Source organism: Camponotus vicinus, unplaced genomic scaffold, assembly GCF_025532165.1.
Source record: "Camponotus vicinus isolate PSW18456_S1 unplaced genomic scaffold, iyCamVici1.0 SCAF_11, whole genome shotgun sequence".
Classification (NCBI taxonomy): domain Eukaryota; kingdom Metazoa; phylum Arthropoda; class Insecta; order Hymenoptera; family Formicidae; genus Camponotus; species Camponotus vicinus.
In genome coordinates this window covers 16826775-16849871 of record NW_028141947.1, presented here as the reverse complement: position 1 = coordinate 16849871, position 23097 = coordinate 16826775, and the positions used below count along the sequence as shown (strand labels likewise).

General features: G+C 34.9%; 1 protein-coding gene across 1 annotated transcript; it reads left to right on the top strand.

Annotated features, from left to right (window-relative positions):
* Btv (dynein cytoplasmic heavy chain beethoven) lies at nt 1–22550 on the top strand. Its single transcript, XM_083082324.1, has 46 exons — nt 1–357; nt 646–974; nt 1280–1442; nt 1760–1941; nt 2023–2135; nt 2385–2630; nt 2891–3111; nt 3353–3751; nt 3861–4102; nt 4294–4617; nt 4804–4870; nt 5134–5470; nt 5585–5936; nt 6129–6471; nt 6796–6958; nt 7025–7244; nt 7334–7460; nt 7577–8182; nt 8437–8683; nt 8805–9312; nt 9987–10379; nt 10560–10739; nt 11138–11503; nt 11598–11716; nt 11807–12117; nt 12403–12551; nt 12942–13220; nt 14290–14519; nt 14597–14725; nt 14804–15052; nt 15176–15603; nt 15698–15832; nt 15925–16154; nt 16266–16475; nt 16725–17013; nt 17278–17787; nt 17880–18136; nt 18223–18423; nt 18486–18714; nt 18824–18977; nt 19313–19529; nt 19741–20168; nt 20710–21003; nt 21155–21405; nt 21731–22025; nt 22230–22550. The coding sequence occupies exons 1-46, from the start codon at nt 121–123 to the stop codon at nt 22514–22516; spliced, it is 12246 nt and encodes a 4081-aa protein (XP_082938450.1). The 5' UTR covers nt 1–120; the 3' UTR covers nt 22517–22550.
* The last annotated feature ends 547 nt before the right edge of the window (nt 22551–23097 follow it).

The following is a 23097-nucleotide window of genomic DNA, read 5'->3' as shown; positions in this document are numbered from 1 at the left end:
TGATGGCTGGTCGTCGTGACGACCCGGCACCTCCTGGTGAGCCCGATCACGTTTTTCACGAAATCACCGAGACCACTCCTGACTTTGCGTTACAAGAAAAGCGTGTTTAAATCGACCGAAATGGTAGTTGTCGATAAACGTAAGTTCATAGTCTCCACGGCGGAATATTTCTTCGGCGCATCCGTGCAACAGGACGAGGAAGATATCGAGGACCGAGAGATCCTCGATCGTTTCTTGGAGCAGTCATCATGTAGAATTTTGTGCGCCAGACCGATCGACGCAGATCAGAAGCAAGTTCGCTTAAAATTGAGCACCGAATTAGACGCCGGTACAGTCAACAATCTGGTCTTCTTTAAGGTACCTTAATAGAGCTTCTACTACAAGAAGGAAAAATATATCAACAAGTAGATGAAATTTTAAATGTGACAAGTAGAAAAGAAGCTGTAGTTGTCGAGACGTATTTTCATTTGCTCTTGACAACCGTCGATTAGTACGTTTCTCTCTTCGTCGATCTTTAATCACTGTCATAATAAACGTTGACAAATGCGATTGTCCCTCGATGATAGAAAGTATTTTCTAGAAAGTTACAATATAATTTAGTCAGGCATGCCATTTATATCGCTGATGGTGCAAAAATACACGCAGATGACGGCGGCGGTGATTACGGAAGAAAACTTTCACGACGTAGTCCAAGTGGCTTCCACCGGCTGCGGGGACGGATCGGTATTGATCGAAGGTCTTCGTCAGGTTTGGGCGCCGACTCTCCGATCTTCGGGCTTAAACGCATCGTGTCTGAAAAAACTCGAGGAGAAACTGCTCAGCTCCGGATTCTCGACCACAGTTGCAGAGGAAGAAGAGTTCTGGCGGCGGAAGCGAGATGAGGTGAAGCGGTCGCATGAGAAAACCATTTGCGAGGAAGCCATCAAATCGGTCAAGAACATTAGGGTCGAACTTGAAAGCGCCGCGGTATCGAGGTGCATTTGATTTCCTTTCTACATATCTTATTATATAAAATGCGAAATACTTTTAAAAATATACACTCGATATTAAATTAATAAAATTTTGTTAACAAAAATTATTAATATTTAACTTTAATTATTTATATAACTTATAATAATTATTATAATGATAATTTAGTAATAATTTATAATTCGTTAAATGAGAAAAAAAGATTTTAATGTATTAAAAAGCTTTAACTCTAAATTCTTTTATTATTTTATTTAGATATTTTTACTATCTTTATTATATACAATTATTATAATTTTTACGTTGAATATAGAGATGGATTAATCGCTGTAGAAGAGGCTTGTGAAGCCATTTCGGTATTCGTAGATGATTTATGGAAATTAGGCGGACCAGCGTATACTGAGGAACGAATGAAATCGTTTCTTGACGTAATTGGAAACGAAGTGGTACAATTAACACAGAATTATCTCAATGCGGTACGTCGATTTAAAAATCTTTTCAATCATATATTATTCACGATTAGCTGTCAAACAATAATCGAGAAAGATTTCATAAATTTTTAAAAATTTTTTATTAATATTTGTATGACTTTTAAATTATAATAAAATATAACGTTTAAATTATAACTTTTAATTTCAAAATAATTTTCGAAAAAAACCAAATGTTTCTGTTGATAAATAAAATTTGAATCAAATAAGTTTCTATGATCATTCAATTTTTTTTTCAAAAATGCTATTGAACGATAATAAAATGACGTATAATAAAATAATTTACGAAATATCGCTGGATATAGGTCGATACAACCGAGACTCGTGTAAAAGATGAAACAATCGCACTCGGAGCGACAGCGTGCGAAAAATGGATAAACGCTACGCAAAAATTGACAGAACTTTTCTGGCCGCATTATTCGCTTCATCCTTGGCGGGGAGCGATCTTTGTACCCGGAAAATGCTCGAAGCTTGGCAAAAGCCTCAGGTAAAGCGATAAAGCGTATGAATCAAAGAATGGAATTCTATTGGAATGAATAACAGATATAGCCGCGATTAATCTCTTCAGGCAAATGTCCGACTTGCGTGCACAGCATCGCCAATTGAGCAGGCTTCTGACCTCGAATGAAAGGTCTGGACTCGGTATCGAGAAATTACTCCAGACATTTGATGACACGAGAGGTATCTCTACTTTAAAAATATTCTACAGTAATTTCCCGACAAATCGCAAGCATCTTTATATCTTTGAAATTGAGATCGATTCAAAATAATTTTTTTCCCATGTCTTTCACGAATTGCTTGACGATTAATGATATAACAAAAATAATTAAATTCAAAATAAATTAAAAATAAATTAAAAATAAAATTCAGCGAATTCTTGATCGATCCGTGTTAATAGTATTCCAAATAATAATTACAACTCACAATCAGTTGCATTGGACGATGATGATTGGGACGATAAATGGGATAGGCTGAGACGTAAGATCGAGGAGGGCCTGGTGCCAGCCGAGGAGCGCGTTGCTCAAAAGCTGAAAGATCACATTGCTGACGCTGATACTCCGAATGCTTTGGTAGCCGAATTTGGGAAATATAGCGAGTTAATGAAGAGGGAAGGACTTAAGAGAGCATTACGTGGAGAACGAGAGTCTCTACTTGCGGCGTATCCTGATTTAATCGGTACAATACTCTTAAGCATTAAAATATTCTCCATATTGTAAATCATTATAAATATGTGAAAAAAGCAACAAAAATTTATACAAAAATATAAAGTAAGAAAAAATTGTGCATATTTGTTTTACGCATTAATGATCTTATACATTTTTTCTTTCGATGTTATAATCGAGAATATAAGATGGAATATTTTACAAATGTTAATTTACAGAATTTGAGACTTATTTTCAATCATTACATTGTTTCTTCGAAACACAAAATTGTAGAAAATCGCTTAGCTGGTCCCGATACGGAAAATCTTCTGGATGTTCCTAGAGTACTACAAGAGGTTCAAGCCGCTAGATCTGCAGAAGTGCGGCTAGAGAATCTAGCGAAGTTAGGGAAGGAATTACTCGCTGATTTGCCAGGATATGAAGAAGTGGCGACACGATTGTCAAGCGCGCTGAAAGAAACCGAAGAAAAAAGACGGGATTTAGTCGAGTCATGGGTAATCTTTAATTATATATTTAATCTGCGTGATATAATTTTTCAAATCATATATTTTTTAAATTAAATTTTTTAAAAATTATTAATAAAATTATAATAATTAAAATTATAATTATATATTAAATTTAATTATATATATAATAAATATATATAATAAATATATATAATAAATTTAAAATTATAAATATATAAATTTAAAATTATGTATCACTGAAATTTTTTAAACATTTTTATTCATCCAGGTGAATAACACGAAGAATGAGATAGCTAGGAAAGAATTAAGCTTAGGTACCGATTCGTCGGTGGTAGAACTTACCGGCACCAGCATGATGCGAGTGACCTATGATCCTCGATTGATGACCCTAATCAGAGAAGCTAGAGCGTTGTCCGGCGAAGGCGTCGAGATACCAAGAGAGATTAGAGAACTGGTGGACAGGGCCGCGTCTTTAGCCGGACGAGCTAGAGCGCTTCAACAGGTCGCAACCTTTCATAACACGATCGGTGATCGAATGGTGCCCTCTCAAAGACCGCTCATGTTGACGGTGGCTCTCGAATTAGCGCGTGCTGTTCAGGAACAATCGGGTGTCGTTTGGTCCGATCCTCATCTCGTCGATGTCTACACCGCTCGATTGAAAGAGTTGGTGAGAATTGTGTGGATATATTTTTCGTTATTATTTATATAAATATCATGTAAAACATAAATACGATATCAAATAAAATTGATATACTATAATTGAAAAAATTTCGCAGGTGGTAAAGTTTGCTCGGCAAAATTCAGAATTGATTTCGAAGCATTCCACGTTGCGAGATTACGTAGCCAATTTGTTGAAAGGCGATGCCGTGCATCTTGTCGGAAATCAGAATATATGGAAGGAGACGTTGATTAGTATGAGAGCGATCGTTGATGCGGTGGATTCGGAATATGGTAATGCGAAAGCTTGGAAACTGCATTGGGACCGGCAGCTCTTAAAAGCACTGGGCGTAGCGTACAGGTATAACTACAATTTACCCAAGATTCTAGTTACAATTAAATTTTATACAATATGATATATTTAATTTTTATTTAATGTACAATTTAATATATATTTTATATTATATATTTTATAATATATTTTAATATATAATGGGGCGTTCTTATCGAAAACTCTTTGCGTAAAATATATCGTGTACATTTTGCGCCTAGGAATGCTTTACCATCCTTGTCGAAGAAGCTATCCGAGATCCGAGTGGAGCTCACTTTCCGGGATGGACTCCTACAATGGAGACCACCGCTCGAAGACATTCGCGCAAAGTTATATTCCGGTATACGCCGATCGCTTTCTATTCCGGTGAACTTTCGGGGCGTCGGAGACATCGCCGATGCACACTTTGGCGATCTGGTGCAAAAGAATGCGTATCTTTTTAGCGGCGTTTACAAGCAAATAGAAATCGCTCTGTCCACTCTCGAACTGTTTAGAATGAAATGGCTAAATTTAGCAACACCGGCAAATATCAACGTTGGAGAACGGTAAGCTAAGTCTTGAAATAATGTATCGTATCCACGTAATATTGCTTTCTATATGTATATATTTATTATTATATTATTATATATTTTATTTATTTATATTATATCATTTTATTTATTATATATTTTATTATATATTTATTATATATTTATTATATTATATTATTTTATATCTATATATTTCTCTAGACTGAAAGGAAAACCTCCTCAAGAATGGGCGAAAGCGTTTAAGGAGGCCAAGCAATGGGCCCAAGAGGTAAGTTGTAGATATTTCAAGGGTGAATAAAAAAGCAATTGTTCTCTTAAAAAAAAAACAGTAACAATATACATATTAGAAATCGGCACATTTTTTACTTTAATAATTTTTTTATTATTTTAATATCTGTATGTTGCTATTTTATTTATTCAAAAATGCAGTTTGCTTTTTCCGATGTATTCTCGTATAAAACATTTGCACTTTTATGATTTATATCGGTCCAATTAAATAATCACGCATACTCTATATTTTTATTGACGCAGGTTGGCAAATTAAGAGGTTGCGACGTAAAAATCTCGTGCATATGCGTCGATACAGCGACAACGAGGAGTGATTTGGAGACAGCATCTCGTCATTATTGGGAACATTTGTGTTCCGATTTAAGGGTGGAAGCATCCTCGCGTTTGATGGCTGTCGTAGAGTTCCTGTCCTTCGCATCCAAGGAGCTCGAACGTAGACCACGCGATGTAGAGGAGGTCGGATTAGCTCACGAAGCCCACGCGCGTATCGAGCAACAGTCGGCAGGTATCGCTGAAGAAATGGAAGTTGTTACCGTACTCGCTAAAGTTATGGCTGCGTGGACCAGCGAGAAACTTGATGGTAATATTTTGCCAAATGATACTTTGATCAAATTTTTTTGGAAACCGATCCTTTATAAATCGTAAATAAAGACGTAAAAACTCAATTGAGTTCTTGTTCATTTTACATTTACAGGCGTTAATGCGGCTTACGCTGCTTGGCAGGAACTGGGGGATCGTTTGGAAAAACATAAGGCTGTTATGGCGCGTCTACTGGAAGATGCCAAAGTTAATCTTCGCCACAAAGCGATAGCACTGAGAGACGAAAGAGAAAGATGGCAGGCTAAGTGGTCCGCAAGATCGGAAGATCTCACACTCGATTGGCTGATATCGATGAAAGAACGTTGGCTTAATTTAAATGCGCAAATGGATTCCTTGAAAGCGGATTGCAAAAGAATATCTCTCGATCTCGAAAGTATCATGGAAGACGATGAGATTAATTTGTCGCAATTGGAACGCGAATTGGAGATCGAAGAATCAAATTACAGGTTACTTTGCAATGAAAAACTTACCATTCATATAAGATTGATATATTACATTCATATAATAGCTACAAAATAAATTTTTCCTTTAGTTTTTACTTCTTAATTTATTCTACAGAAAGTACTATTAAGAGAAAAAAATAATTTTTCTAAAATTGAGCAAGATAAACTAAATATCATGTTAAACACAATAAATAGATTTCAATCCGAGTTTTTGGAGGAACTGAAGAATCAGGAAACCGAAGAGTGGGCCGTGGCTAGGAGAAGATTACCAAGACTCCACGATTGGCTCGATTCTTGGGAGAATAAGATTCGCTTGCAAGATAACTCAGAGATCGACACCTTCGTCGGCAAAAAGATTAACGAAGTTAGAGCTACGATCGAATCTATTCAACTGCTTCGAGGAGACGAGATCGCCAATGAGCATTGGACTGAATTAATTCCTATATTAGGCTTAAAGGTTGAAAATCCACGAGATATCACTTTAGGTGACTTGCTCGCTTGTTCGAAAATGCTGAAAAAGAATGAGGATCAAGTGAAGGTGAGAAATTGTTAATTTAATAGAAATAATTATGGTAGAATGTGAATGCAATATATCAGAGTATTAACATTTTGAATATTGCAAGTACAATCATTTTTTTCGTTATTTCAATATCACGAGTTATTAAAAAAAATATTTATAAATATCAATGTTTCGGTATTTATTTGAATTTATTTTAATATATCTTTCTAAGAGAAATGCATAATTATCTTAAAATATCGAAAGAGATAATATAAGATGTAATCTGAATAATTACACACGTTTATCTTTGGATATAATTCTCAAATTTTCATTATGTAAAATATGATGTTTTTTTATTCTCAGGAAATAACGAAGCGAGCAGTCGCAGAAAGCGGAATTCGACAAGCGTTAATGGATCTCGAGATCTGGGAAAACACGGCGTCACTTCCGGTGCAAGAGTCGATCGACAGTAAAAACATGACCATTCTATTAGTCGGAGATTACGGCAATCTATTAGCGAAAATAGGTACATTTATTTACACCGATTTTCGTGTATTGTACAATTTATCTTAAAATAGAATTCTTAAAATAGAGGAATTGAGACTCTTGCTCGAGGGAGCAAAAGGCACATCGGGACACGAGAGATTCGCATCTAGAGCTGCACACTGCGAAACGGCTCTATCAGAGCTCGAGGAAAGAATTAAGGTTCTTAGTACTGTCCAGAGAAAATGGATTTATCTGGATCCGGTCTATGGAAGTGGAGCGGCTCCAAATGATTCCGGAAGATGGTCAAGGGCCGATAAAGAATTTAGGTTTACAATAATTCTCTTTTATTAATTTTCTCCTATCATATCTGCGTATTATATTTAAACATCAATTTATTACATTTGTAAACTTTCAGATATCTTATCGGAGAAGTATCTCGAGATCCTCGAGTACCATCCTTGAGACGACTTTCTCTACCAGCTTTAATAAATTTAAAGGATCTGTTAGATCGATGTCAGAAGAGCCTGGATGAATTTTTAGAGGTAAAATTCGATAATCGAAAAATAATTTTACATTTTCTTTTTTTTTTCAAAGAAATTATGCGCTTTATATTCTCATCAGGTGTGTTATAATATGACGTAAAATTTTGAAATTGTAGGAAAGACGTGCGGCGTATCCGAGATTATATTTTCTCAGTGATGAAGATCTTTTGGAGCTTGTATCGGGCAGCGGGCGAGGTTTGGAAGCTCATTTGCCAAAGTTGTATCACGGTGTGGGTTCAGTAGTAAAAGAAAACAATACCTTAACGGCGGTTGTGTCACCCGAGGGAGAAATGTTAAAGTTACCGGAAACTATCGATCTCACTGAACCTCTACCGCAATGGCTGAATAATCTCGAGAATGGGATGAAAAAGGCACTCTGTCAGAGTTTAGAAAAATGCTTGAACGATTCCACGCCTGATCCTTCCGTTTATCCTACACAAATATTGCTGCTTTCGGAGAGAATAGAATTTACCGAGCGTTGCGAACGCGCCTTGAAAGAAGGTCGCGCGGCTTTGCAGAAGCTTGTTGAATTTCTGGAAACACAAAGAGCAAAATACAGGGGATTGGAGGACGCTGGTGATAAATTAACCGCGTTGAAAGCTCGCGGTCTTCTCTTGGATACCGTTCATCATCTGCAAGTGGCCAGGACATTATTGAAAATTGTAGCAACCGGTGAAAATGCCGACTGGATGTGGTACAAACAATTGAGAAGTTATAGAAAGGTAATTAAAAAATCGATTAAAAAATACACTAAAATCTTGATAATAAAAATCAGATCATGCACGATAGTAATATAATTTTATATTATATTTAAAATTAATTTTCTAAATTTTTCTCGCTGATAATATCTTCAGATAATGAGCATTCTATATATTTATTTAATATTATATATATTTAATTATATGTATTTAATATTATATATATTTAATATTTAATTATTATATTATTATATCGTGTTTGATTTCGTACGTTAAAGAATCAAGGTACGTACGTAGTGCGATGTGCCGGTGCAGAATTACCTTATCGCTTCGAGTATCAAGGAGCGTCTATCGGCTTAGTTAGAACTCCCTTGACGGAGAAGTGTTTCTTGGCTCTCACTCAAGCTATGAAGCTTGGATTAGGCGGAAGTCCGACTGGTCCTGCTGGAACCGGGAAAACCGAGAGTGTGAAAGCGCTAGCGTCCATCTTAGGTAGACTAGTGCTCGTTTTCAACTGCGATGAAGGTAAAAAGATTCTCTTTGATTATTATGCCAGCAATAAAAAATTGTACGTTTTAGTAACATATAAATTTATATGATACAAATATATCGAATAGTCGACTGTATCGATATTTTGGATTTGTAGGGATGGATACTGGAAGTATGAAGCGTATCTTAGGAGGTCTGGCACAAGCGGGTGCCTGGGGTTGTTTCGATGAGTTCAATCGTCTTGAAGAGGATACACTAAGCGCGGTAGCGATGTTGGTGAGGCCGCTTCAAGAGGCACTTCGAAACGGTTCTCCTGAAATTCTGCTGGGCGATCAGAAGATAACGTTGGATCCTCACTGCTGCATCTTTATCACGATGAATCCAGCCGGGAGTGAGTATGGAGGCAGGCGCAAGCTGCCGGATTCATTGGCGAGGCTCTTCAGACCTATCAGTATGGCACATCCGGACAAGTCGGATATTGTCAGAACTCTGCTGGAATGCGCCGGTTTCGTAGAAGCGACTACTCTTGGCAAACGACTCGTAGAGGCCCTTGAAATTGCCGGAACCATGTTATCCGAGCAACCGCATTACGATTGGGGACTCAGGGCGTTGAAATCTGTACTTGACGCTTTACATCCGATTGCCGGTGTAGATGAGACCACTAGGTACAGTTAAAATTCTTTTCAAATATGAGATTAAGGAAACATTTTTTTTTGTAATATTTTTATAAAATATATAGATTGATCTTTTTTAATGAATTAATTTTTTTAATATTGATGTTAATGTATGCTATTATTTGATACTAGCACTCGAAACTTTTCAATAGCATGTTCAAAAGTTGTAATCAAGAATTAGTAGTAAATTTATATCAATCTTAAATCATGATTAACATGCTTGTGAGATTTCACGATAAACCTTCTCAACGATAAGATATTTCTCATTCTTAAAAGTCTTATTAAAATAGACAAAAACAAAATGGCGATATAATCTCGTGTTTCTGATCCATAAATAAATTCTTTTTTAATATTTTTGGCAATTTTTTTTTCTCGATCCATATTTTTATTGCATTATTATATATCAATCATCTACTACCTATCAATAGAAAAACAATTTGTTGATCTATATTCTAGATTATATTTTTTTATAATAAGAGATAACTTTATATTTCTAGTATAATTTTTATACAAGTATATAAGAATGTTTTTTCTCGGATAAAATTAAAATTAATTTGTATTAAAATTAATTTGTATTAAAATCATATGAATTCTGTGATTTAAATATTTTTTCATTAACAAAATTGGGTCGATTTATTAAGGAAATTTTTATCATTTTTTGGCAGACTTCTTATCTCAATCAGGGCATCGACCCTTCCAAAGCTGACGGAGACAGACACAACGAAATTTTTGGCATTGCTGGACGATCTCTTCCCGAAGAGTAACTCTTCTTTGCCTGTTTCTGCAGAAAGCGAAAATTTAATCGTCGCATTGTTGAAGATCTGCGAGACTCGGGGATTGACAAAAGAAATTGCCAACAGATGCATTCAACTGAATGATCTGTTGAAAAGTAGAACCGGCGTGGCCGTGGTCGGCCCGCCAGGTAGTGGAAAAACGTCAATCAGGTTGTGCTTAGCCGAAGCGATGGCGAAAATCGGCGAATCCGTGCAACAGGTCATCGTTTATCCTGGTGCGGTACCAAAGAGCAGATTATTAGGACACGTAAATCCACGGACGAGGTAAAATACACTCTCTAAAAGTGTATTATCACTGTAATCAGTGCTGTACTTATAACTGCTTGTAATCAGTGAGTATTTACTGTTTTTCAGTAATAATACACTGATTCACTTTTAGAGAGCAATAGAGAGATATTTCATCAGCTTTGAATATGATTGCCAAAATTATATGCTTGTGTATAGAGAATGGAAGGAGGGCGTTTTATCGAGTGCGGTTACGTCCGCTGGAAATTCCACGACCTGGATCATCTTCAACGGCGATGTGGAACCTGAATGGGCGGAAGCGCTGAATTCAGCCCTGGACGATAACCGACTATTAACGTTACCGAACGGAATAGGAATTAAGCTTGGCAGTGGTACAAGGTATAAATATGGCTGAATATTAATTAGATAATCATATTCAACATAATAATAATTATATCCAACATTCTTATATATACTTTACAAAAATTATACTAGAAATATAAAGTTATCTGTTATTATAAAAAAATATAATCTAGAATATAGATCAACAAATTGTTTTTTTATTGATAGATAATGGATGATTGATATATAATAATGCAATAAAAATATGGATCGAAAAAAAAAAAATTTGCCAAAAATATTAAAAAAGAATATATATAAGAATATATTTATGAATCAGAAAAAAGGGATAAGACTAAGATTGTCAAATAATTGAATGTTTGAACATGATAAATTATGCTTATGCTGCATTTAAATTGTGTTCAATTATATATTCCCTCATTGTGTTGTAAAAACAGGTTTATTTTCGAGACTCACAAGCTCGCCGATGCCAGTCCGGCTACGGTTTCGCGATTGGGTGTTTTGCATCTTGGATTTACAAGATCGACGTCTCTATTGGCTCCGTGGCGTTTAGAACAACTTTCTTCGACGGCTGCAGATATCGCGAACGCTCATTTGTGCTCGTCCATCGACGAGACTTTGAAGATAAATGTTGAAGGCTCGTCTGCGTCCGGTTTGATGACCGCCGCATTGTGTCATCTCCATAAAGCGCAGACATTTAATCAGACCACTCAAGCCCTTCTGCTCTCATTATGCGGCCAAGTGAATGATGTACAATCTAGAGACGATTTGGCGAAATTCATTTACGGATCGACCGATAGTTGGTGAGTGGTCCAAAAAATTTGTCAACTCTAATTTTCACGAATTCTTAAAGCAGTAGATCAAGTCAGCTCGCTTCACTTGTAAAATATTTTTCAGGTGTCCCGACCCGCAAAATCCAAGTACCGTGCTCTACGATCATGAAACCGATCGATTAATACCCTTTAGCGACACTTATGAATCTATCGATACCGATTATGGACCTGTCTCGATCTCAGGTATGCTTTTCAATTCATATATTAAAGCTCTAAGAGTAAAAACCTTTAGGAAGAAATTATAAATTATATTTTTTTATATTTTATACATAGATCGCATCAGAAAAGCATTAGCAGCCATCTTGCCATGGATAGAAGACGGTCATCCACTTATGATTCGTGGACCCGAAGCCTGTGGTAAAAACACTTTAATCGATGTTGCATTATCGAAAATTAAAAATCACGATACAATGGCCGTGGTAAGAGGATCCTCGCTCTACGGTCCTGAAGATTTTATAACTCGCTTGAAAAAAGCTTGCTTGCGTCTGGACTCCTCGTCCCAGGGTAGAATGTATAAACCGAGAAGTGGATCTCGAGTGCTTCTCATCTTGGAAAATATGCATCTCGCAGCTAAAAATTTACAGGTATAATCTAGAATCTCTTCATCAATTTTCAAATCGATCTCATAAATCAAATAAAACTGAAGTTATATAATCATTTAGCTCATAGCTATAACAGATCTTTAATATCAATTAAAAATATAAACATAAAACTTACATTATTTTTTTTAACTGTCTATATTTTTGATTTGACGGAAATTTTAAATTCGCAAATAATGCGAATTTTTTAAAACAGTAACATGTACAAAAAAGTTAGAATTAAAAAAATGGAATTCAGTAAGTTAATAAAAATGAATTATATATATTTAGGAATTGGTGAGAGAATTACTTCAAGAAGAAGGATTCCTCGAGGAGGATCTCGAATTTTCTAAAATATCCTTAACGATCATATGCACTGCCGATGAATCTACACGATTGCATCCAAGATTCGAAGCTTTATTTGCAACTTACTATCTAGAGTGAGTAATTTCCTTAAAATTCTTTATAAAAAGTATTAAAGTAAGTAAAGGTGAATTAGAATAAATTTTAAAAAATATTCTTCTTTGCTCAAAATTAAATATCAAATAATTTAGAAATTTGTAAACTGCCAGAAGGTGCTCAAAGATTTTAAATAATTTATAACTTATATTAGTTATATTAATTATATTAATTTATAATAATTTATACTTTTAAAAAATTTATACTTATAAAAAAAGTAGAAAAAAGACGTTTATACTTTAAATTTTTATTTCTTTCTCTTCCTTTTTTTAATTTGTATATTTAAAAAAAAATTCAAAAAAGGTAATAATAAATTAAGCATTAAAGATCTGAACTCTTATTTATCTTCTGAAACTCTTATTTATCAATAGATATCCGAGTCAAAAGGATATTGCAGCGATTCTCGAACTTCATTTGAGAACCTCTCTGAAGCAGATAGATTATGTTATGGCAGAATCTTGGATCGCTCGAATAAAGCCTAATATCTTGGATGCTTTTCGATTTGCATCCACTCAAGAATCTTCTCTCAACTGGACTCTTAAAGATATCGTTTCGTGGGCGAAACGTTTGATGTATTACCCTACACCCGAAAGCGAAGCGGACATCACTCGTTATTTATTGGACATCGGAAAACGACTATTTTGCGCAAGGTATTATTTTAAAATAAATAATAGAATTTAAAATTATTATATTATTAAGGGGACCCTAAAGTGACTTTTTTACTGACAAAATGAGAATATTAATTGCATTTAAATATCTTTTTATTGACTACATAGATCGATAAATTCTTTTCCATGATTAAAATACTTATAATAACGGACAATACCAGTTATAATTCCATGTAAAAAAATGAACTGTCCGTTATTATAAATATTTTAATCATGGAAAAGAATTTATCGATCTATGTAGTTAATAAAGAGATATTTCCCAGGTGGCACATATTCGTTTCAAAAACGTTTCACAAATATTTCATTGAAACATTTCATAACCGACTTTTGAAAACGTTCTAATTGGTTAAAATATCCACTTGAAAAACATTAAAAGATACGTTTCTTTTCTGATAAAAATCGTTTAAAAAACGTTTAAAAACGTTTAAAATACGTTTAAAACGCGTTTTTTTCTTTTATTCGCTAAATAACGTTCGTTTTCTCATGGAATTAATAAAAAATAATGCATTCATACACACTCTCTAAAAGTGAAACAGTATATTATCATTGAAAATAGTAAATAGAGTCACTGATACAGCAGTTATAAGTTATTATAGCATTGTAAATCAATAATATTTCACTGAAAGAATTAGTATAATATTGACTGTTTTAATCAGTTTTATCAGTAATATTAGATTATAATTTATCTACTTTGTATAAAATTAAAAATTTTATTTATATTTACATGCATATTAAATAGATGATGATTTATTTTACATGTTAAATAGATAACTATGGTTTTAAAAACGTTTCTATAGAAAACAAACATTGGACATGTTTAAGAAACATATATAAAACGAACGTGTGCTATCTGAGTTAAATGCAATTAATATTCTCATTTTGTCGATAAAAAAGTCACTTTAGGATTCCCTTAATAATTATTATATTTAAATAAAGTTTCTAAAAGAAAGTTGAAGTTTTGTCTACATTATAGTTTTGTCTATAGATTCAAAATTTTACTCACAGTTTTGTTTACTCTGCAAATAATCTTATAACTTTATTATATTTCCAGATTAACGCCCGAGGCACTGACACGATGGGAACATTTACTAATCTCAAAGGACTCTGAGGTGAAAGATTTTAACAATGATGTATACGTATGGAAGAGTGCAAATACGGGGCTTTATCCTTTGAGCAAAGAACAATGGCGGGAAGAGATAATCAATGCAACGGCTAGATGCGCCAGAGAGGGTCAACCGGTGCAAGTATCAATTTCATCCTACCTTTTGGAAACTATAGCTGGTAAAGAGTCTAATTAAATCATCTCTGAAGCGATTTTTATTTCATGTAATAATAATACTAAATGTTTTAAATGACAGGATTGAGTTGGGCTGTGGGGTGTGATTTTCGTGGTATGATACTTGTTGGACGACCAGGAGCGGGTAGAAGATCAGCTGTTAAACTAGTCGCTACCTTCTCTTCTCTTCGATTGATCGACTCAGGACCTGGTAAATAAATTATTTAAGAAAAAGCATGATGTCTATTATTGGATTCCTACTCTCGTAACTTCGTACTTGTACTTGTAGAACGCGGTAAAGCAGCGATAAAGAGCGCCGTGCAAGCCGCCGGCATCGAGAGTCAGCCGACCTTGCTTTTGTTGGAAGAATGCCACGCCAGGGAAGAGACCTTGGCCATCCTGATAAGCGCTATGATATCCAGAAGCGAAATTCCAGGGCTCTTTACAACCGAAGAGCTTGACACGCTGGTCGCACCACTAGCCGATCTAGCTCGAAGAGAAGACTTTCAAGGACCATTAGAGCACTATTTATATCATCGTATGTATATTCAAAAAATTATTCAAAAAAAAACAAAAAATTAATTTATAGCAATATATTATTTTTTCCTTCTTAAGGAAATTCGTTATTTTATTAAAATAAACGATTGATAATATTTCGCAGGTCTGCGCAAGTATCTCCGGATAGCAGTGATCCTAGATTCAGAAGAGATTAAATCGTCGCGATTATTACGTCTGGGTCTCCGACATTGCGCGCTGCTCGGGTCTAGTCTCGGCGAATGGTGGTCTCGGGAGAGCTCGTTGATTAAATTTGCAGTCCAGGAAGATACTTTACAGCTGGACGAACTGGAGGAGTTACCGAGCGGCGCAAAGATTATGATCAGCGCTCATCTACAGGCACCTCGCCATCAGAGAGCACCGGCGAGATTTCTGGCTCTAGTGCATACCTGGAGACATCTCCGCGATACGTGGAGCAAAGACGTAGAGGAGAAGCTTCGATCTCTCGAAGCTGGTATCGGAAAGTTAAGGGAGGCTGGCGAACAGGTGGCCAAGCTGGAAGATGAAGTATCCAGACAGCGCCAGGAACTTGAGGTAACTTCGCATATCTTAACATTGAAGAATGTATATTTGGAAATATTTTATAATATTGTAATTTTTTACGATAAAATATTATTGCAAACTCAAGGTAGAGAAAGGGAGAGCCAACGCTGCTCTTGAGCAAATCACGGCTACGATGAGAGGCGCGACTAGTCAAAGAGGAGAAATGACAAACTTGAAGGCCAATACAGAACGCGAGAGTGCTGAGCTTGCGTTGCGCAAGGTATTAAAAAAATTAAAACACGAACATCTCAGAGGCTCCACGTCGATGTGATATATTATACATGTGTGTAAACAATTTTCTCTTACATTTAGGCAGACATTGAGAGCGAATTAGGAAAGGTCGAGCCTCTGGTAGCACAAGCTGCTCAGGCAGTGGCCGGTATAAGTGCCGATGCCTTGGCTGAAGTTCGTTCATTGAGAGCACCACCGGCGCCAGTAAGAGACGTCCTCGAGGGTGTCCTTCGGCTAATGGGTATAAAAGATACGTCCTGGAACAGCATGAAGACTTTCCTCGCTAAGCGAGGTATCAAAGACGAGATCAGGTGAACGAAATATCTCTAATCGATTCATTTTAAATCTACTTCTGTACATGTCCTTTAGCATATTTAACTTTATGGGATAATATTTTTTCTTTCTTTCTTCGTAATGAGCAGAAATTGGGATGCGAGGCGCAGTGCGCCCGCTAGTTTAGAAGCGGTCGCCAAACTAGTGAAGGAACGCCCGGAGAGTTTCGAGGAGAAAACAGCAAAGAGAGCATCGGTGGCTGCGGCTCCACTGGCTGCTTGGGTTCTCGCTAATCTTCAATATGGTCAAATATTGGAGCAAGTTGCTCCCCTCGAACGAGAACAACGACAATTGGCCGAGTACGAGATGAAGAGGGGATTTTCTTTTCTATTTCCCGTTATAAAAAAATCTTACCTAAATTTTTATAAATACAACTTTTCATCTTTTTTCGATATTTGTCTTCTCGTTACCATTTTCTGTATATTTTGTAGTTAATTTCTTTCTTTATTCTTTCATCTCTTTTATAATCTAATTTTCTCTTCTGGTTGTGATTAAATAATTTTAATTACTCAGAGTTACTTCGTAACGTGATCTTTTTATTATTCAAGACGATTAGCCGCAGCCGAGGCGCAATTAGGAAAATTGGCAACGGGATTAAACACGGTGGAAAGTCGTGTGGCGCAACTTCAAAAAGAGCTTGCCGAGCACACAAGAGGTGCGGCTGAATTGCAATTGCGGACGGAATCCACTGAGGCGAGTCTCTCGACGGCACGAGCTCTCTTGCAAAAACTCGATACCGAACATCGCGACTGGCAAACTCAGTTCCAAGAGCTGACCGCCAGAAAGGAGAAACTAGACATCGAAGCGGCTAACGCGGCGGCTCTACTCGTGTATCAGGTGCAATTAATCTTTTCATGTTTATATCTAATCAATGCAAAAAAAGAAATATATTTATTCTAATATTTTTAATAGATGTACATTTAGTAAGTTTATTTCCGCAATAATTATCTTAAAAATTAGTGCACATTGAATTTTTACGCGCAAAGAATTAATTATTGATGCGTCACATGACATATACTATTAATGATTTAATTATAAAAATATAAAATTAATTATAAAAATATTTAATAATTGATTCTTGGAAATTAATTATACGCGCAGAATCCTAAAAGAGATGACAATTGGGAGAAATCAGCGATCACGTTATTAGTAACTGAACGGGAAAGATTGCTATGGAGAGCACAGGATTTACCAGCAGATACGAGTAGCCTGGTCGCGGCCTCTCGTGTATTGAAAGGACCGTTGGTGCCTATTTTCCTCGATCCCTCAGGAGTAGCTGTATCCTGGATTAAACGCAACATTGGCTCCAGACTCGAAGTCACTCAGCCTGAAAATTCCAAGTTTTTGACGGCTCTCGAACTTGCCGTGCGTTTCGGGAAACCTCTCTTAGTCGAGGAATTGGTTGAATTTCCGTCAATATTGTTGCCCGTTCTTCGCCGAAGGCCACTTAGATTGAGCGATCGCGTCTTATCGGCTCAGCAAGGCTTTCAACTCTTCCTAGCCACGAGAAAAGACAGATTGGAAGATATTCCGAAGGAAGCCGATGCTGTGTTGTGCGAGATTTCACTTGGCGCTGGTACGAAAAGCCTAGCAGAGAGATTCGTTGAGAAGGTATGATTGAATAAAACATGAATATAAGAATACGATAATTTTTAACAATCTCATTTTGATTTACATTCCAAATTATATCGTGTCTCTATAAGCTTTTATTAAACGAAATGCCGGAGCTCGAGTCGCGAAGAAGAGAAGCTTTGGAAAGAGAGGAAAAATTATCTGGAGAACGAGACGCGGCCAGGCTAGATCTATTGAGTCAATTAGCCACAGCCAGGGGTCAAGATCTTTTGCAAGAATCTCAAGGACAAGGAGGACTCTTGTCAACACTGGAGGCGACGCAATCTAAGGCGAAAGAAATAGCGGTCGCCCTCGAAGAAAGCAGACAGAGCTTAAATGAAGTTTCAAGGTGCCTTGAATAACTTAACTAAAGCTACGACGTTGATGTTGATTTCAGTATCGAAGATGATTTTTTACTGTTGTTTCTTTCTTTAGACGGGCCAAAAGTCACGAAAAATTCGCGCAGTTTGCCGCTAATGTGTATGAGACTATTAAAGGATTGACGCTTCTCAACTCTTTATACATCGTTTCCACAGAAGTTTATACGGACATCTGCTTGAAAGCAGTACGAGATGATAGCTCTTCCGCGGGTCAAGACAGAGAGAAAAGAGAATCGCGGAGCTCAATCGAGAAACGGTAGGTATTTATCGAGGATTTTTATGCGGAATCAATTATATCATTAATTTTGTCATCTTCAGGTTGATAACATTGACGTTCCATCATTGCGCGAAAGCAATCTACAGAAAGCACAGACTTCCTCTAGCTTTGCACATGGTATTATCGTTAAATCCAGTATCGGATACCGAGAGGAATCTTTTGCTCGATAGCGGTGTAATTAATAATGATAATTCGGATTTTGATTTATCCGAATGGATACCGGACGAACGACGTGAGGCTGTGCAGGCCTTGGGTTCTTCTCTACCCAACGTGCGTAAATTCAATATAATTTTTGCAAACAGTTTTTTTCAATAATTTAAATTCTTGAAAAGTCAGAAATTTTGCTGATGTGTTTGACATTATTCTTTTTTTATTAAAGATTGCCGCCAAGATAAAACCTTCCTGGCTGAAGGATATTTCTAATATTTATGCGGATAGTGAACTTAACGCTTTTCAAAAAGTTCTAGTCGTAAAAGCCCTTCGGCCTGATTATTTACACACCGCTCTTTCCAAATTCGCTGCGAAGCAATTAGGTAAGTACATTTCATTTATTATGTTGTAAATTAATATAGAATTCCTTTCTTGTTACTTTAATATTACAAGTTAATTTTGAGTTTTAAATATTTGAATTATATAATTTAAATTCAAGTAAAACAAATATAAATTATTAGATAAATTAATTATAATATAAATTATTTAGACAACTTTGAATATTATGTACAAGTAGAATTTTTTTATGAATATAATTGGAATTGTTTTTATAGACAAAATAATAAACATTTTCATTTTGAGAGAATTTACCTGAGATATACTTTTATATTTATTAAATTTTTTTTACAATCTTTTTAATTGCGAATCAATCTAAAAGGTGTAAAGGATTTGGCTCCACCTGCATGGACATTAGACACGATCGCTCAAGAAAAAGAAAGATCGTATCCCGTGCTATTGCTTTTATCGCCGGGAACTGATCCCAGTCCGGAGCTTAGCATGCTCGCTGCGAAATATGCCTCTGCCGGATTTACTGAGGTTTCCTTGGGTCAGGGACACGTTATTCAAGCCGAATCGGCATTGGAAACCGCGTGCAGGTAAATTTTCATAAAGCGCGGCACAATAATATTATAAGTCAAAAGATATTCGAACATTCACATGTATTTTTTTTTTAAATTATTAAAAAAATAAAGAACAAGAAAAAAAGAAATTTTATTTAAGAAATAAAGAACAAGAAAAAAGAAATCTTATTTAAAATATAATCAATATATATCTTTTTTTAAATACTTATTCGTCATTATTTCGCAGAAAGGGTAGTTGGATATTATTGAGCAACTTACAGCTCGCTCTAAATTGGTTACCGCGATTGGAAAGTCTATTACGTTCACCTATGTGTACCGCAAACAAAAATCCTTCCACAAAGATCTGGCTAACCACCGAAGAGTGCTCTGGTTTCTATCCGGGTTTAGCGGGACTTTGTCTGAAACTGGCATATGAGCCCCCCGAAGGCGTGAAGAGAAACATGAGAAAGTCCCTCCAACAGCTTCGGCAATCGCAAGACAATGAAACCGCGGCCACCGTATTAATGCTCTCTTGGTTACACGCTACGCTTCAAGAACGACGGAATTTCATTCCTCAGGGCTGGATTAGATCATACGAATGGAACGAATCGGATCTTGAGGCGGCCTACGAGTTAGTGATTAAAGAAATGACAAAGGAAAAGCGAAAGCAACAAGGTACACAATTTTATCATTTCTTCACAGAAAAAAAGGACATTCTTGTTTTGAAAATATATTTAATTTTAACATGGAAATCTTGAAATTAAATTATATTACGTTAATTAAAGAAAAATATAATTGCTTGAATAATTGCTTACTTGAATGAAGCCATTTTATATAGTTCAATCAAGAAAAATATATTCTTATGATTTAACATTTAATTGTCTTGAATGGAAAAGAAACAATGTTAGATAGAAAATAGCATTTTTAAATCATAGATTATAATTTTTTTAAAGTAGAATTAAATAATTATATATTCTTGAGATGACAATTACAATATTAAAATAAGACTATAATATTGTTGAAATTTAAAATTATTAAATTCTTCTAGAGAGATTATAAATTGTTGCGTATATACGAAACAATGAACGCGTTAGTTTAAGTATATAAGTTTTGATTTGACACTTATTTTTTTTCTGTCTCGACAATCTATGTAAACATAAATATATATAAATTATTATAACGTTTTGCAATATATATGTAATATTGGTGAATAAAGGAGACTGGCAAATCGGCAGAGGTTTACTTGATGTTGCGGTTTATGGAGGTCGACTTCAAGATGATTACGATGCAAGAGCGTTGCGCTCGATGATACGCGATGCGTGGTCCAGAGATATTTTTGAAGGTCAACGAAAACTGGGAAACGCGTTGAAGATAATCGAAGATGATCCATTAAAATCGTTGGAGAGTTTGGACGATACCGACTCACCAAAAGAGTATTTCGGTCTCCCTGCTAACGCTCACAGAGCATGGGAAAGATCTGCTGCGGAAAAAGCCCTGACGTACCTCAAAGGTAGATGCGTTGAAATCGATAAATAACATTTTATAATTAATTACACCAAATTTATATACATAACTGTGTTTATATTAATACATATCCATTTTTTAATTTAACCGTCCAAGTTCTTGATTCTAGCTGATGTGTACTTTAAATAATTTTTAAGGTATTTTGATGAAACCTTTCAACAACAGTGAAGGAAACAGTAATAAATTAGAAAAATCGAAAGTTCAACAAGATCTGAAGGAAGTTATGGATCGACAATGTTCCTTGACATATGACAGTACTATAAGTACCATAAGCGAACAGAAAAGAAATCCTTTGCAGGACTTTTTCATAGACGAACTTGATCTTACAAGGAAGCTGTTGAATGTTGTACGAGCGGACATGAACGCGTCATCTTTCCAGGATAATGAAGTGAGGCAAAACTGTGTTTTCTATTTATAATATCTATTTTATAGAGAATAATAATTATTATTAAATAATGATAATTATTAAATAATTATTATTATTATTTAATAATTTCTTTTTTTTCAAAAATAATTATTTATATCTTTTATATTTATATCTGTTTTACAGGGAATAATGATTATTATTAAATAATAATTATTATTAATAATAATTATTATTATTTAATAATTATTATTTTTTTTTTAATAATTATTTATATCTTTTATAATAAATGTTTATTAGTGTATATTATTTATTAATTGTATATTATTTATATATTCTAATCGCGAAGACTCCAGCGCACTGGTTTATGGAATGGCGATCAGGCCCGAAAAATGCTACTCAATTTGCAAAGGCACTTTTGTCAAAGTACGAGACATTAAAATCTTTAGCAGTGAATATACCTTATCGAGTTGATTTATCTCAATTGTCTCGACCACGTGCTCTTTTAACTGCACTAAAGCAACATACCGCACGAGAACTTGGTTATCCATTAGAAGCACTTCATCTTCACGCTAATTGGACTGAGAATCGTACAAACAAGGAATGGAAAGTGTCGCTCCAGCTTGAAGGTTTACTTATATCAGGTAAACTTGACTAACTATTCAAAAGTTTAAAAATATTTCAATATCGAATTTTTATTAACTGACGGAAGAGCTAAAATTTTTCTTAATAAATCATTTTTACATAACTATATGAGCAGCTTGGAGAACTTTTAGGGATTTTTAAATAAGATAGCATATTGAAATTTAAAATATTATTATAAACTACATAAAACGTCTTAATTATAGGAGCTTCGATCGAGAAAGGTGTCTTGAAAGATCTGGATGTAAATTCGGCAGCAGTTGCGGTCGCTCCGACATGTCAAGTGGCGTTCATGCCAAAAGAATATTCGGAAGATAAATCCGACGACGATAACTGTGTCATTCTTGAAGATACGTATCGACAAAATTATTTGAACATACCGGTTTATACAAATGTTCAACGAGAAGCTTTAATCTGTTCGTTGCCGGTGACGTGCTTGAGAGAAGATCGCGATGCATGGTTTCGTCGAGGTGTCATTCTATATTTGAGATAAGTAATTTTAGTAATCATTTAATGATGAAACCAATGATATCATCTGACGATGATGAAAATAATTTCCAACGAGATGATATGCATGAAACGTTAAAATAAATTTCTAATTCAAATCTTATAAATGATTAAAAATACAAGTCAAATAGTTTCAGTTACCATGTAAATAAATAGAATTTTTATTTTTATTTAATTTCAAGTATATAGAGGTATATTATAAAAAGATGTTAATTTTCATTTTATTTATTATTACATGTATATAGGATATATAGCAAAATAGATAAAAATAAAAAAATTAAGCTTTTTTTGAGGTCCAAAGATATAAAAATTGTAGAGATTCCGAGATTAAAATAATTAAAAACTGTAGTTTTTCATGCGAATCATCTTGTACGAAAAGCAAGTAATAATTCGAAATTGTTATTAAATACTAACTGTTAAGAAATTAATGTTTGACAAAATAATTTTCATTATTTGTACAAAGTCTTATAATAGAGTTTTAAATTATTTATTTATTTATTTATTATATCTTATCAAGAAAATATAATTTAAATCAATAAACTTTATAGATATCACTTTGCTCTTTTG

Excerpts from the sequence above, each read along its gene's own strand:
- Btv (XM_083082324.1), top strand. The coding sequence starts at position 121 with ATGGTAGTTGTCGATAAACGTAAGTTCATAGTCTCCACGGCGGAATAT. Across the intron at positions 3,752-3,860 it reads CCGCTCGATTGAAAGAGTTG|GTGGTAAAGTTTGCTCGGCA; the intron begins GTGAGAATTGTG and ends AAAATTTCGCAG. Across the intron at positions 7,461-7,576 it reads GCCTGGATGAATTTTTAGAG|GAAAGACGTGCGGCGTATCC; the intron begins GTAAAATTCGAT and ends TTGAAATTGTAG.